Source organism: Triturus cristatus, chromosome 6 (assembly GCF_964204655.1).
Source record: "Triturus cristatus chromosome 6, aTriCri1.1, whole genome shotgun sequence".
In the NCBI taxonomy this organism is placed as follows: Eukaryota; Metazoa; Chordata; class Amphibia; order Caudata; family Salamandridae; genus Triturus; species Triturus cristatus.
Window position 1 is genome coordinate 120,002,634 of NC_140589.1, and position 14,642 is coordinate 120,017,275.

Below are 14,642 nucleotides of genomic sequence, written 5' to 3' on the forward strand. Positions count from 1 at the left end.
CAATCTAAAAAAATTATACACATATACACACACCACTCTATACTCACATTCATACTAAAACACGCTTTTCCCCCCTGTTAAATGTGAGACCGATTGGCCTTGAAAGTGCATTTTACTGTAGGCAGATCAGCCTTCAATATGTTTATATTTAACTCGTCAATATAGTAAAAGTGGTTTGCATCTCAAGAAGGAAAAGTCCCCTCAATTCTCACCATTATAGAAAACAGTTACAATATCTATGTACAAATGCAGAGGTCTGAAGGGATGTTGACAAGTCACACGGCAGGGAAATGCATTAAATATGACCTTGCTGGTCCCTGGGGGAGCTTTGCTTCTGGAGGGGCGTGTTTGTTTGTGGGCTGCCTAGTTTCTATTCCTGGTCTATGTATAATTAACCGCCCCCTTTCTTGCTGTGGTTACCAGGGCCCGTCTGCTGCTGACGCAACCAAGAGCAAACAGCTGATGGGAGGTGCTGCATAGCAGGGCGGGCTTCAACCTCCACCCTGTGTTTGGAAACAAACCTTTACGGGTTCCTGATTGGGTGATCCCGCGGTTTGAAAAAAGGGCGGATCAGCAGGGGCTGCCTTCGCTTTGGCAAAGCTCTGGGAGTTGTAGTCCTTTAGGACTGCTACCACTGTGCCACAGCAAAGTATTTCAGACTCCACCAAACACAGCCCACCCTCGTGGGATGCAGAGGGCCAGTGTCACACAATGCCTGATGAGGAAGTCACCTAGTCCAGTCTTATTTTTACATTCTAGCACTGCCTTTCACAATTAAAAGACCTAAAGATCAAGCTGCAATCTATGTCTCACTTGCTACATGCTTACATTTTTTGTATTGTTATTTTGTATGTTTCTTCTCGCAATGTTACTATTTATTTTTCACAGAAGGCTGCAACAGCCCCTTCAGGAATTTAATTCTGCTGATCATACTGGGCATCAGCACGTGCATATCCCACGAATCTTGACATAAAACTAAAAGTGCCAGGTGGGAAAAAACAAAAAAATCACCAGTAGACCTACTTTTAAAATTATATTTTACTTTTACCTGCTTGTTTTATTTCAAACTTTATTTCAGTCTGCTTGAAAAAACAGTATTAGAATACAACGTTATCAGTGACTTGACCTGCCTCCCAGTCATGGATGGTAGAAACTTTTCTTCTGATCTCACTTTAATTTCACTTGCTCGGTGAAGTTCTACCTCGCTGTCTACTCTCTCTGTGTGGCTGGGGGAAACCTCACTCGCTTGCCTCTTCTGCCGCAGAATGATATGGAAGTCCTACCTCTATGTTGCCGTCGGCGGCCGTCGGTCAGAGGTGACCACACTTCCCACCGTGCCCCGCGCGAGCAGGTTCTGACGCGCGCGCTCGCTGTGGCCCCGCCCCCTTGTGTATGTCGCTGGCCCGGCTCCGGCCGGGTGTCAGAGGGCCGATGCCTGCGGTACTGAGCCGCTGCTGCCGGGTGGGGGGCGGGGAGTCCGGGGGTCGGAGCCGCGCCATGGAGGTCCGTATGGCCGAGCTATTCTGCTCGGGCCTGGAGATCAGCGCCGTTCTTAAGCCCAAGGGTAAGAAGGTACCCAAGGGCCGGGGCCGGAGAACCAACAACAACCGGCAGAGCACCGCGACCAGTCTGCCCCCAGAGGTGAGGCGGCGAGGAATGGGGGTGTGGGGGCAGAAGCTGTGCTCTTGCCTGAGCTCCGTCCGCGGGAGGGCTGGTTTGTGGGGGCAGGTATCCAGACGTGCTTCTGTTAAAGAGGATAAACAATGGGGATGGGGAGCGGGAATCACTGGACTGTGGAGGGGACCATGGGGTTAATGGTGATACAGGTGCGGTGGATACACCCGAGACTGACTGCCCTTGAAGAGCGCGCACCCGAGACTAGCACACATACTTAGGCGAGGGGGTACCTGAAACTTATACTCATCCCGAGGGAGAGGGACACCTGAAACTAACTCACCCCTAAGGGCCTGTGTGCCCCAGAGGATGATGCTCATCCTTGAGTGATGATGGCACCTGACTGACACTCATCCCGAGGGAGCAGGGACCTGAAGGACTCATCCCTAGGGGGTGTGTGGGCCGTTGGCTGGCTGTTACTTCTCCTGTTGGAATTGGAAGGACACTTGAGACTGGTACTCCATCCTGGGCGTAGAGATGTACCGCATACTGAGGGAGCAACCACCTGAGGTTGACCCTCATTATGGTAGGGGGAGGACAAACATTCGATCGAAGAAAGAGGGTCCGTTGAAATTGACTTTCACTCTAGGGGTGTCTGATATAGTCGTACATCCTGGGACTCCGCTCCTGACTGTCACTTTTACTGGAGGAGAGGTTCATCTTAAACTAGCGGTCATTGTGGGAGGAAAGTACGCAGCAATTGAAACAGCTGGCGAGGGGAGCACCTGAAGCTGACACATCTTAGGGGAAGTGACGTTATTTTATAGAGTGTATTTGCAGTCACGATGGGAGAAGGAGGCACATGAGAACAGTCCATCCACGGGGACAGGAGTACTTGATACTGACCTCTCTGGGAGAGAGGAGCAACCGAGACTGGCACATCCTGGGAATTAGAGGGGGGGGGGTAGAATCTACAGTAATATTAGAGCGAGGGGAATGTGAGAGACCATACTTTATGGAGGACACCTGAAACCTGCACTCATCCTGAAAAGGGGTGAGGCTGGGCGGTAGCTGAGCCTGATATCCTAGAGGACGTCTGCTCCCGAGACTGACAGGCACACTGGAGAGTGAAGGGCACCTTAGGCTTCCATTAGAAAACTGCCCCTTTCTGAGCGAGAGGGGCGACTGAGTCCTCCCTGTAGGAAAAGGAGACACCGTGACTCACATTCTGAAGGAAGAGGGGTACCAAAGACTGAAGCATCCTGGTGGGAGAGGGGCACCTGCGACCGAAACATAAATTGGAGGACGGGGTACTCCTTAGATTGGCTCCCACATTATCCCAGGCCAGCAGTCATATTGGAGGAGGGATACACAAGTGACACTTGCGTGAGCACCCGGATGTGTGAGTATTAATCTCAGATCCTGTCTTAAAGTCTTCTGGAAACCCATTGTTTTCAAACTGACACACATTCCCAGCTAAGTTGCCTGCTGAAGTCTTCATCTTCTTTTTCGCAGGCATTAAATGAAAGTGTCATCAGCGATCTCTTCTTTTCGGATACTCATTTATTAAAGCATAATACATACAAAAAGTAGTTGCATAACTAATAAAAATGGCAACTTTTCGTAAGTAGACACTGATCAAATACTCAAATTCACTAAAGATGATAGTACATTTTGTAAAAACTTAAACTCTACTGAAAATGTCATTTTGTTTATTAATGATCTCGCTGCGGCTTTGACTGTGGCCTCCCTTGACTCACAAGTTGGCAGTAGCTTTATTACTTGTTTGCCGACTATTCAGTCCTGATTGTGAGGATGAAGATGTGTACATTATTGCAAGCATTTTAATGACATTGTTCCTTTGCGACAATCCAAGTTCATGCAATAAAAGTAAACCGTTTTCAATAGGGAAACATCGAGGTGTCGTGAGGGTTTTTGGATTGAATGGTTACAATTTTGTTGTGGTTGCAGTATGTGATTATTTAAGTACGAAGTTCTGTGATCAGGGAGATTTGGTCTTCTCAAACTTAGAAGAATCAAACGAGTTTATACAAGAACTCTTGAATAATGCCATCTTTAGCTACCAACGTGGGGTTAGTGCAGTTACTACCTCTTCCCTTCCCCAGTCAGGAGTAGACAAGTGTTCTTTATGGAGCAGTGGTAAATGGCTCATCGAATTAGAGCACATTGACCTACCCACACAGCAGTTTCTTCCAGTGTACTTGATCCCCTCCATCCCCCCAGTCAAGCTTTACATACTGATTAAAAAGTGCTTCGCCTGCTTCAGCTTTGAAACCCATCCTATTTTGGTTATGTATATGGGTTTACCCGACAGCCACTATAAGCCCTGAAGGACATATGGACTTTTTGAGAGTTGATGGGGCAACAAAGCTACCCATGTTCCAAAGAACACTGCAATGGATCTGGGTAAAACGGAGCTCTGGTCACAGCCCAGAAGCTCGATAGAGGGGTGATGGCGCCTAAGTGGCCCTGTACGGGTGAAGGATTGCTTTCATTGACTTTAATGTCAAATTGAGCTCTTCTCTTAGGCCCATATATCGTATGTTTATTATTTAAGGGTTGTACCTGAATTGATGAAAACCGGAGATCGCTGCATCTGAAATTCATGGATGCCATTTTCCCTATAAAGGAATTTAGTGGCCGTTGTGAAAGGGGGTCACCCTCTAGTGCAGTTGCAATCTGGGTAGTAATAACAATGAAATGCACATCGTGCTATCCCACTAGTAAAGGGACTAATGGACGAGGCCCCTGTTTATTCAGTGTATACATATTATAAACGTGTGATTTATGCATTTTAATCCGATATATATTAACAATGATAAAACTGTGTATGTCTGGAAATTTCTTGTTTATTTAGCGTAATCCCATGTGTAATTTAACATATATTTGCCTGAGGGTTAATGCTGTATTTTTCATGACCACGCTAGATCTTTGTGGCTCAAAGTGTTACTCAAATGCCAAGAGCCAGGATGTGCGAGTTGAGTGATGAAGCAGAGTGAGAGACAGCTGGTGTGGTTGAATAGAGACTGCAAATAGTGGGGCAGAATGGATTGGAGTGTGATAGATTGGGGTAAATTGAGGAAGAGTAGGAGTGGGTTAGATTGCAGTGGAGGGTGGGGTGGATTGGAGTAGGTTGAGTGGAGTAGATTGATGTGGATTGGAGTGGGTTGGAGGGGAGTAGATGGGTGGGGGGATTGTGGTGGGATGTATTGGTTCGGGATATATTGGCAGGGGTGTGGAGGAGTGGGGTAAATTGTAGTGGAGCAGATTGGGGTGTATGGGAGGGGTTGGGGTGGGGTAGTTGGTGGATTGGGTCAGAGTAGATGGGGAGTGAGGTGGGGTAGCAGTGGGGTGGATTTTGATAGATTAGATTGGGGTAATGGGAGGGGGTGGGTTGGGTTGGAGGAGGGTGAATTTGGGTAGAATGGTAGGTGGGAGGGGGTAGAAAGGATTGGGATGGATTGTGTTCGAGTGGTGTAGATGGGGTGGGGTAGATTGAGGCGTGGTCGAGTTCGGTAGATTGGGAGGAGTGGAGTGAGGTACATTCAATCAATCATAACATTTGTAAAGCGCACTACTCACCCGTGAGGGTCTCAAGGCACTGGCGGGGTGCTGCTGCTGCTTGAATAGCCAGGTTTTGAGTAGCCCCCTGAAGGTGAGTAGGTCCTGGGTCTGCCGTAGGATTGTGGGGACTGTGTTCTAGGTTTTGGCGGCGAGGTGGGAGAACGATCTGCTACCGGTGGTCGCTCTTCTGATGCGGGGGACGGTGGCAAGGGCGAGGCCGGCGGAGCGTAGCTGGCGGTTCAGGTGTAGAAGGTGTCGTCTGTTAAGGTATGCCGGTCCGGTGTTGTGGAGTGCTTTGTGTGCGTGGGTGAGGAGCTTGAAGGTGATCCTCTTGTTGGCGGTAATCTAGTGCAGGTCTTTCAGGTGGGGTGTGATGTGGCTGCGGCGTGGGATGTCGGGGATCAAACGTGCAAAAGTGGTCTGTATGCGTTGTAGTCGTTTCATGAGTTTGGCCGAGGCTCCTGCGTAGAGGGCATTACCGTAGTCTAGCCTGCTGCTGACGAGGGCCTGGGTGACCATTCTTCTGGTTTTGGTGGGGATCCACCTGTAGATCTTGCGGAGGGTGTTGAAGCAGGAGGACGAGACGGCATTGACTTGCTTGGTCATGGAGAGTGTTGAGTCGAGGATGAATCCTAGGTTGAGTGCGTGGTAGGTGGGTGTTGGTGCTGCTCCCAGTGCGGTCGGCTGCCAGGGGTCATCCCACGCCGAGGGTTGGAGCAGAGGATGAGGACTTCCATCTTGTTTGAGTTCAGCTTCAGACAGCTATTCTTCATCCACTCGGCGACGGCTTTCATTCCTTCGTGAAAGTTGGTTATGGCGGTGAGGGGGTCCTTGGTGAGGGAGAGGATCAGTTGGGTGTCGTCGGCGTAGTAGATGATGTTGAGGTCGTCGGGCGACGCGAGCGAGTGGTGCCATGTAGATGTTGAACAATGTCGGGCTGAGATATGATCCTTGGGGTACGCCATAGATTATCTCAGTGGCTTCGGATCGGAAAGGGGGAGGCGGATGCTCTGGGTTCTGCCGGAGAAGAAGGTGGTCCAGTCCAGTGCTTTGTCTCTGATCGCTTTGTGTGGAGGCGTGTGCGTAGGGTGCGGTGGCACAGTGTTGAAGGTGGCTGACAGGTCCAGGAGGATGAGGGCTGCGGTTTCGCCGTTGTCCAGTAGGATCCCGATGTCATCGGTGGCAGCGATGAGGGCAGTTTCGGTGCTGTGGTTGCTGCAGAACCCGGACTGGGATGGATCCAGGATGCTGTTTTCCTCAAGGTAGCGGGTCAGTTGTCTGACGGTCTTCTCGATAACCTTCGCCGGGAACGGGAGATGGGTCGGAAGTTTCTTGTGATCAGTTTTGGGTTTTTTGAGTAAGGTGTTGATCTCGGCGTGCTTCCAGCTTTCTGGGAAGGTTGCGGTCTCAAAAGAGATGTTGATGGTCTTGCGGAGATGGGATTCAATGGTGGCACTGGCTTTGTTGAAGATGTGTGGGCATGGGTCTGACGGAGAGATGGAGTGGATGGTGTTAATGATTTTGATGGTGTCGTCGTCGTTTATGTTGGTCCAGGTGAGTAGGGGATTGGTGAGGATGGTGGCCATGAGGTCGGAGGTCTCTGTGAATGTTGGGGCGGTCAGGGTGCTGAAGCTGTCGTGGATGTCTGCGATCTTGCGATGGAAGGTGGCGGCGAGGGCGTCGCACAGGTCTTGCGAAGGTGGGATGTCGTTGGTGTTGGAGCTGGGGTTGGAGAGTTCCTTCACGATGTTGAAGAGCTCTTTGGTGTTGTGCGTTGTTGTCTAGGCGTTCTTTGAAGGAGGCCCTTTTGGCGGAGCTGATGAGGTGATTGTGTCTGCGGATGGCGTTCTTGTGGGCTGCGTAGCTGTCCGGTGTCTGTTCACGGTGCCATTTCTTCTCTAGTTTTCGGCAGGTTTTCTTGGAGGCCTGGAGGTCAGCGGTGAACCAACTGGCTTTCTTGTTGGTGTCTGTTGGAGGGTTTCTTGAGTGGGGCGAGGGTTTTGGCGCAGTCGTCGATCCACTGTCTGAGGTTGGGGTCGGTGGGGTCTACAGATGGGCTTCGGGTGGTGTTTAGCTGGTCTTCGGTGATGGGTCTGTTGAGTGCGGTGGTGCGTGGTGGGTTTTCAAAAGGTGAAGTGGATGCAGCGATGGTCGGTCCAGTGGAGTTTGGTGGTGTGGCCGGCAGAGTGGGTGGGTGTTGTGACGAGCTGAGTCCGAGGTTGTCAATCATGGTGGTGGCGTTTGTGTCGTCATTCTCGAGGTGGAAGTTCAGTTCCCCTAGGAGGATGTAGTCTGTGGAGGCGAGGGTGTGCACCCAAGTCGGCGATGGCGTCGCTGAACTATGGCCATGGTCCGGGGGGGTTGTAGATTACATTAAAGTGGGATAGGAGTGAGTGACATAGATTGGAATGGCATGGAGTCGAGTGGCATGGCCTGTCTCAGAGGGGCATACAGTGGAGTGGAGCAGCGTAGTTTAGAGTATGCATGGTGTGGTAGCACACTGCGACTTCAGACAACCCATTTTTGTGAGAAAGTGCCATCTTTCTTGCATGGTATGCCCCACTTTTTGCTGAATGTACTTTGACTGAGTGTACCCTGGACTCCTACCAATCAGGTGCCCAGGGCCTATGTTCCTTCCCTAAAATCCAAATTGGCAAACCCTGGCCACATGTCAGCCCCTGGTAAATGGTACCCTAGGTACCCAGGACCTTGTGACCAGGGAAGGCCTCGAAGGGCTGCAGCACTTAGTGTGCCACCCTTAGAGGCCCTGTACCCTAGGCTGAGTGTCTGGGTACAAGGCAAAACAGAGTCGACATGGCACACATCCTGTGTGCCATGCCCACAACATACACTGCCCTGGCATACATCAGCCACCCCTCTAGCTGGGTGCCCTATGCCAGTGGTGTGGGCATAGGAGCATGAGCCCTGTGCCCCTACAGTACCCAGATCCATTCCGAGGCACTGTAAGTGCAGTGCTGCCATTTAAGAGTATATGGTGCTGGGAGCTCATCAGACACTAACTCCACAGCACCATGACGGCAACACTGAAGACTGAGAAGTTTGGTACCAAACTTCTCAGCACATTAAACCCGCACTGATGCCAGTGTGGGATTTAATGTACAATGCACGACAGAGGGCATCTTAGAGATGCCCCCTGAACCTAACCTACAATCCACGTCTTGTTTGAGGGGCAGCCTAGGCTGCCACACCGCAGACATGTCGCTGGACCCCTGGGTAGAGAGCCATCCGCTCTCCTGGGCCTGCAACAATGCACATCCTGGGCGAGGTGCTAGGTGTCCTCCCCCAGGATGGGCAGGTGAAGCTTCAAAAGGAATGCCGCCTTTCTAAGCTTCTCCAGGCCACTTGCTGTACTCAGCAACTGGCCCCTCCCGGTTCTAAAACCCCCACTCTGGCGGGAAGACTGGCCGGAAACTCCAGGTAAGGACAGAGGATGTGCCAGCCCTGCCAACCCCACCCTTCAGGTGGGGGAGGCAAGGTGAAGCACATCTCCGGTCCCTCGCCATCTTGAAGATGGGGAGTCCAACCCAATCAGGAGTAGGCCACTGCCCCCCTCCCACAGGAGAGTGGCAGGATAGGGGGTGTACCCACCCCAGGACAGGGACCCAGTGGTCCCTGCCCTTTACATACCTGTGACGCCCCTAAATTTAGTATTTAGGGGCACCCTGAATCTTCCTTCCTTAGATTCCAGATTCTGAAACCGCAAAAAAGATCAAGAAGAAAGAAGACCTGCCGTGCAGCTGCTAAGAAGAGGAAGACACCAACTGCTTTGGCCCCAGCCCTACCGGCCTGTCGACCCTCGAACCTGCTCTTGCTAACTCCCGGCACCTCCTGTAGCCAGCAACATCACAAACCCCTGAGCATCTGGGACTCCCACGAGCAGTGGCTCTGCTCAAAGCAAATGTCTAGCCCCTGGCATCAGCCAGGAACTGCAGACCCTGCACACTCTGCACCCGCCAAGCCTGGCCTGTGCTGGAGTGGACAAAGGCCCAGAGGATGTGTCCCCCCCCCCCCCCCCCCCCCCCGGCGACTGTGACCCCGAATCCGGCACCCAAGGACCCACCTCGACGCTCCGGACGACGCCTGCAGCCTCAGAACCAGGGACCCCCCCCCCCCCCCAACCGCGATCAACAGACGGTAAGATTTCCCTACACCAAAAGGCACTCTGGCGCCCTGCGGCCCCCTGTGCCCGACTCCTGGGTACCTACCTATCCTCCAACTACCCAACTTACCTCTCGAAGTGGTGGGCACACCTGAAGAATCTTCGTCCTCGGGCTTGCAGCCTTTGTTCATCCTTGAGCTTTCCCATTGCAATCCATTGAGCGCCCGAAGGCTCAAAAGTACCCTGCACCCAGCCGCCCGAGTGGCCCTGGCAGCGCAACTTCTACTCCTACTCCTACCTACTTCCCCCATTTGCCCTGAGCAAGTGACCAGGAGCCCATCTCCCACAGCCGCGTGGCCTGCTAGTCAGCAGCCACCAATCAAGGCCCCCCATGCCTCCCATAGGATAACATTGGGCCTAACTCACTCTGCACCCGGTTGCCCCGTACCGCTGAGGGTGTCACAACTGTACTTACCTGACCCTGGGAGACCCCCCTGAGTCTGTGCCCAGAGCCTTAACTCTGCCAGTCAAGTACTTACCCAAAAAGCCAATAACTCACTTTTCTTCCATAGGGTAACATTGACTGGTTTCTTCTGAAATTTCGTCTAAGTGTGGAGTTTCTAAACTTTAAAATATTCACCAAAAATCAACCGAGAAACGGAAATACTCACCTGCTATTAGGAGAAATCCCAGTGCTGGATCTTGGTGCCCAGCACTGACCCTGAAAAGTACTCCCAACCGTACTTACCACTAACTCAATTTTCTTCCATAGGAAACCATTGACTGTTTTTCTGTGAAATTTCTTTTAAGTGTCGATTTTTGCAAACTACAAGTATTCTTTAAAAATCGTACAAACTGTGAAAACGTAATTACTTACCTGTTTTAGATGGATGTCCCAGTACTGAGCCTAGGAGCCCAGCACTGGATTACAAAAGTAACGCGAACATACTTCGAGTGTCGATTTTGCAAACTTATAAATATTCCTTAAAAATCGCCTGTATAACTTCAACGCAGTTTCTCAACTGCTTACAGGTGGTACACTAGTGCTGGGTCCAGGATCCAACACTGACCTAGAAAAAGTAACCATAACCCCACTTACCTGCTAAGTGAATTTCCGTCTATAGGATCACATTGGTAATTTGATCGGAAAGTTTGTCAACTTTTAAAATAGCAAAATATTGCTTAAAAATCACAACGGTAACTAAAAAGTATTTACTCACTTGTTTCTAAGAACTGTCCCAGGACTGAATCTAGGATCCAGTCCTGGAGTTAGAAAAGTAATCCTGAAAGTAATCAATTTCATATAACTTAAAATTCCCATTGAGCTCATTGTATTATTGTGTTTGAAATTGTGTTGCCTATTGCAACAAACTGTAACTATTGCATTCCAAGTCAATTGTCTTTTGCAAAGTATTTAACTAAAGCATCTCCTTCTGAGAAAGTACATTTTGATACCTCTTGTTGGTTCTAAAATAAAACAACCATATATTTATATAAACAAACTATTGGCCTAGAGTTCAGTTCTTGAGTGTGTGAGACCATTTTCTGACTGTGTGTATAACAAATGCTTTACACTGTCCTCTGATACTGCCTTACTGTTCGACCAAGCTACCACTTTAGAGAGTAAGGTTATATCTAACTTTAGCCTCTGCCAAACCTCTGGGGACTCTATACACACTGTACCTATTTGGAAACAGTAGATATAGAGCCACTTTCCTACAATTTTCAATTGAAATTACTATTATAGTTGCACCAAAACAGTGTTCACCTAACGCAAACGATAATGTGTGCAAATGCAATCACTAAATGTTATGATTGAATCCAAATATGTTTCCACCACTCTTCAGAATTTTAACAAAGTGCTTCATTTGTATTCTGAAATATTCTGCAGCATAAGCACAGTTCATTTATTTTTGTTGGTGCGTGCTATAAAAAAAAAGTTACATTCTCTGTTCTTACGTGGATACCCAGCAGGATTGTCACAAAATTCTCTCGCTCTGAAGTCTGAGAAAGACAAAGACCAAGTTCCGTGAAAGAGAGAGCCTGGCATTTGATCTGTCTTTGAATGCACAGCGAATGTGGCAAGATGAGAACAAGATTTAAAGGCCAGTTTACAAAAAGTGAGTTTGAGGAAGATTACAGTAAACAAAGTTTGGGCAGCAGGAGGGACTAACTAAAGCTGGACAGTCTGAAGCAAATAAAATCAGCAAATAGCGAGAAAATGTGAGTTGCATACCACAAAGCCAATGGTAAGCGACGGGTGGAATGTTTTCCTAGCTCAACTTTTTGAAAGTCCCCAAGATGTCTTTGGCAAACAAGACGGCTGCACTGTCAGGTAGGCTTCGACCTAAAAAGGAGTGCACATACAATGGTAATTCCTGGAAAAAACAAACTTGATACTAAAAAACAAATGCACGAGCCGAATGTACAGTGATGGATTAAGCAGTAAAACAAACTACAGCCTGTTAATAGTAGGATTGTATTGCAGAATTAATATAGCACCTTGTTCACCAAATGAGACTGTAAAGCCCTCCGATTACACATCCGGTTCCTCTACACTTCTCCTGCGTGCATGATTGATTTTTTGGTTGTGCTGAAGGGCGTATGGAAGAGGTTAGGTGAGGCTTGTGATTTTCCAAGACCTGCTCTAGACATGGTATGGCTGGCTGGTAGCTGCTCAGAAACCTTCTGTGTTGGAGCAGAGAAGGTTGCGTATATGGATTCTTATCCTTGGTTGCTGCATTTTGAGAGGTAAACTTCCAAAATGTCTCTTAGTTGAAGTCTGGAGATCTTATTGAATTACATTTTTTGGAGACTTCCCTGTTAAATGCTCTTTGATGGCGTCTTTGAGAATGGACTTTTTTATCTAGTGTTTTGATAGATGTGGAGGTGTACAGCTGGTCATCTGTAAAAACACATGCTTAGTTTCTGCAAGACTCTGATCAAGACTTGGTTCACCCACTCCCTGGATTCACAAGCTGGGGTCTTCTACTAACGCTTTCCTGGTCAATGGCAGTAAGACCCTGTTGCCCAAATTATTAAGGTGGTAATCAGAGTTGGCCTTCAGCGAACTCCTCCTAGCAATGCCATTCACTTCTGTGACTAATAATCCCCAGCTGTCACTCTGGACCCAGGACTTTAATGAAGCTGGCACTTTGAAACCGCCTTGAACCTTGTATTGAAATAACAAGGGGCTTACATCTTCAAGAGTTGTTAGACTCTAAAATAAGCCAAGGTACTAAATGGGTAAGGTACTAAATGGTTTTTAATTTGTGTTTACTCTGTTTGAATCATTCATTGGAATGTGGTGTGTCCTGATTGTTGCAAGTTTTTGTTTCCTGTATCTCATGGCATCTTGCTGAACTAGGTCAAAGTATTTGTAAATGGTAGAATAGGGTGATTATGATTGTTGAAAGTACTTTGTGTAATTGTAGCAGCATTCATAGCTACCCAGAGGAAGTTCAGTTTTAAGCCAGGCAGGGATTGTGGGTGTCACATTTCGATTACTGACCCCCATGGAGATTGTTTATGGTGCCTCTCGTCAGATCATGACGTCGGGGAGTGTTTGTCATGCAGGCTTGTAAACCCCAAAGCCTCAACGGAGAGGGAGGCCAAGCTGTTTATGACCAAGGAGAAAAAATACTGGGTGAAGGAGGTTGAGTTCCAGGTCCGAGTCCCTGACTCCGCATACCTTGAGGTCGTCGAGGAAACCTAAAAAGAAGCGGCGCCATGGATCTCAATGTCGGTCATCAAATTCTGGGAAACTGAAGTCGGGGTCACCAGTTCTCCGACGTCACCGCAAAAACAAATTCTTTCCTTCCCCCTTCTTGGGTGACTCCAGCCCAGTCTCCGGCTCTGAGCTTAACCAGCACACAGAGAAACGACGCATCCGCTGCCAGCCACTCCAACGCTCCAGGGTCTCCGAAGCCACTTAGATTACCTCCTCGAGCTGTCTCAGAACAAGCGCGAGACCGGATCCAGGATATCCAGCCTTTCAAACTCCAGGTACGGATCCATTGTGTTTCCTTAATGCGATGTTTGGCATGTTTGCAAGAGCAGGCAACCCTGCTGGTGCGCCGGTTGGCCCCATGGGTCTGCTTGCTTACTCCTGCTACTTGCTTACTCCTGTAGAGGTTTGCCACCCCACTTCCCTCCGGCACCTCTCATGCTTTTTATGCCAGTGGCTCCGGGGAGTTGGCTTCTCCCAACGCCGGTGCAGTCCCTGGAGGGAAGGGAGCCATTGGACAGATCATCTCCGACGCCGTCTGGCTCCAGTCCTGCACTGATACCTCCTCGCATGGGTCCCAAAGTCACCGGCGCCACGTTTGGCGGCGCCGGTCCCAAGGATGAGCTGCAGAAGGGACGCACATAGGCTGATGGAAGAGGAGGAATAACCAGAGCAGCAGTAGGAGGCTAAAGAGGGTGAGATTGTTGACCCTGTGCAAGAGTTTGAGGGCATACAGGAGGCTAGTGGCCTGGACACATCTCCTGAATGGGAGCTCTCCTCACTGAAAGGCCTTCCTATGCAGGTGTCTTCATATCATTCTGTAATGAGGCAGGCAGCGGATCTCCTGGATTTGCCATTGCCTACTACAGACATCTTAATGGAGGTATTTCATTCCCCTTCTTCTGTCTCGGAACACCTGCTTCCTTTTAATGAGGCTCGGACTGAGCCTATCTTGGAGGTGTGGCAGAAACCAATGACTGCTTCTGCGGTGTCCAGGTCTGTGGCGAGGAGATAAAAGGTGGCTCTGGGAGATCCTGCATTCCTTTCTACCCACACGTCTCCTGAGAATCTGGTTGTCCAGGCATCGTACTCCTCTAAACAGTCTGCAGGCTCACTCCCATTTACAAAAACAGTTTATGAACAGAATGCAGAACATTGTCATACATTCACCCCAGTACAGAGATCTGGGCCTAAATCCATCGTTTTTTTGCTCGCCATTCCAGTTTGAACCCAGCCATATGCAAATCAGTCTTGACCCTGTGGCCTCATGGGAACAGTCCAGCCCGAACTGCAAAGCCAGGTCCTCCCTAGACTGGTAACAAGCATCCTAGGACCGGTTTCGGTGTTTCACCCCTCTTCAGCCAGGATAGCTTGATTCCAGTGGCATGGAGAGCACGGGACCCACGTCTGGGCATACCCGTCCCACTCGGGGTGACAAATGCAAAAATAGTTGATGGACAGAATGCAGACCAATGTCATACATTCACCCCAGTACAGAGATCTGGGCCTAAATCCGTCGTGGGTCCCTTGCTCACTTTGTCACTGGATTCAAGATAGCCTGGCTGATGAGGGTCATGAACCCGAAACCGGTCCCAT

At 49.4% G+C, this 14,642-nt stretch overlaps 1 protein-coding gene across 3 annotated transcripts in view; it reads left to right on the forward strand.

Annotated features, from left to right (window-relative positions):
• Positions 1-1,370: 1,370 nt before the first annotated feature.
• GTPBP2 (GTP binding protein 2) overlaps positions 1,371-14,642 on the forward strand; it is a 241,966-nt gene continuing 228,694 nt past the window's right edge. For 2 of the 3 annotated variants that reach the window (XM_085610339.1, XM_085610340.1), the window contains exon 1: positions 1,371-1,641. In XM_085610339.1, coding sequence (XP_085466465.1) covers positions 1,393-1,641 — 249 coding nt within the window. In that variant the 5' untranslated portion in view covers positions 1,371-1,392. The remainder of the gene's footprint in view (positions 1,642-14,642) is intronic. The other variant, XM_085610341.1, reaches the window with a different exon arrangement.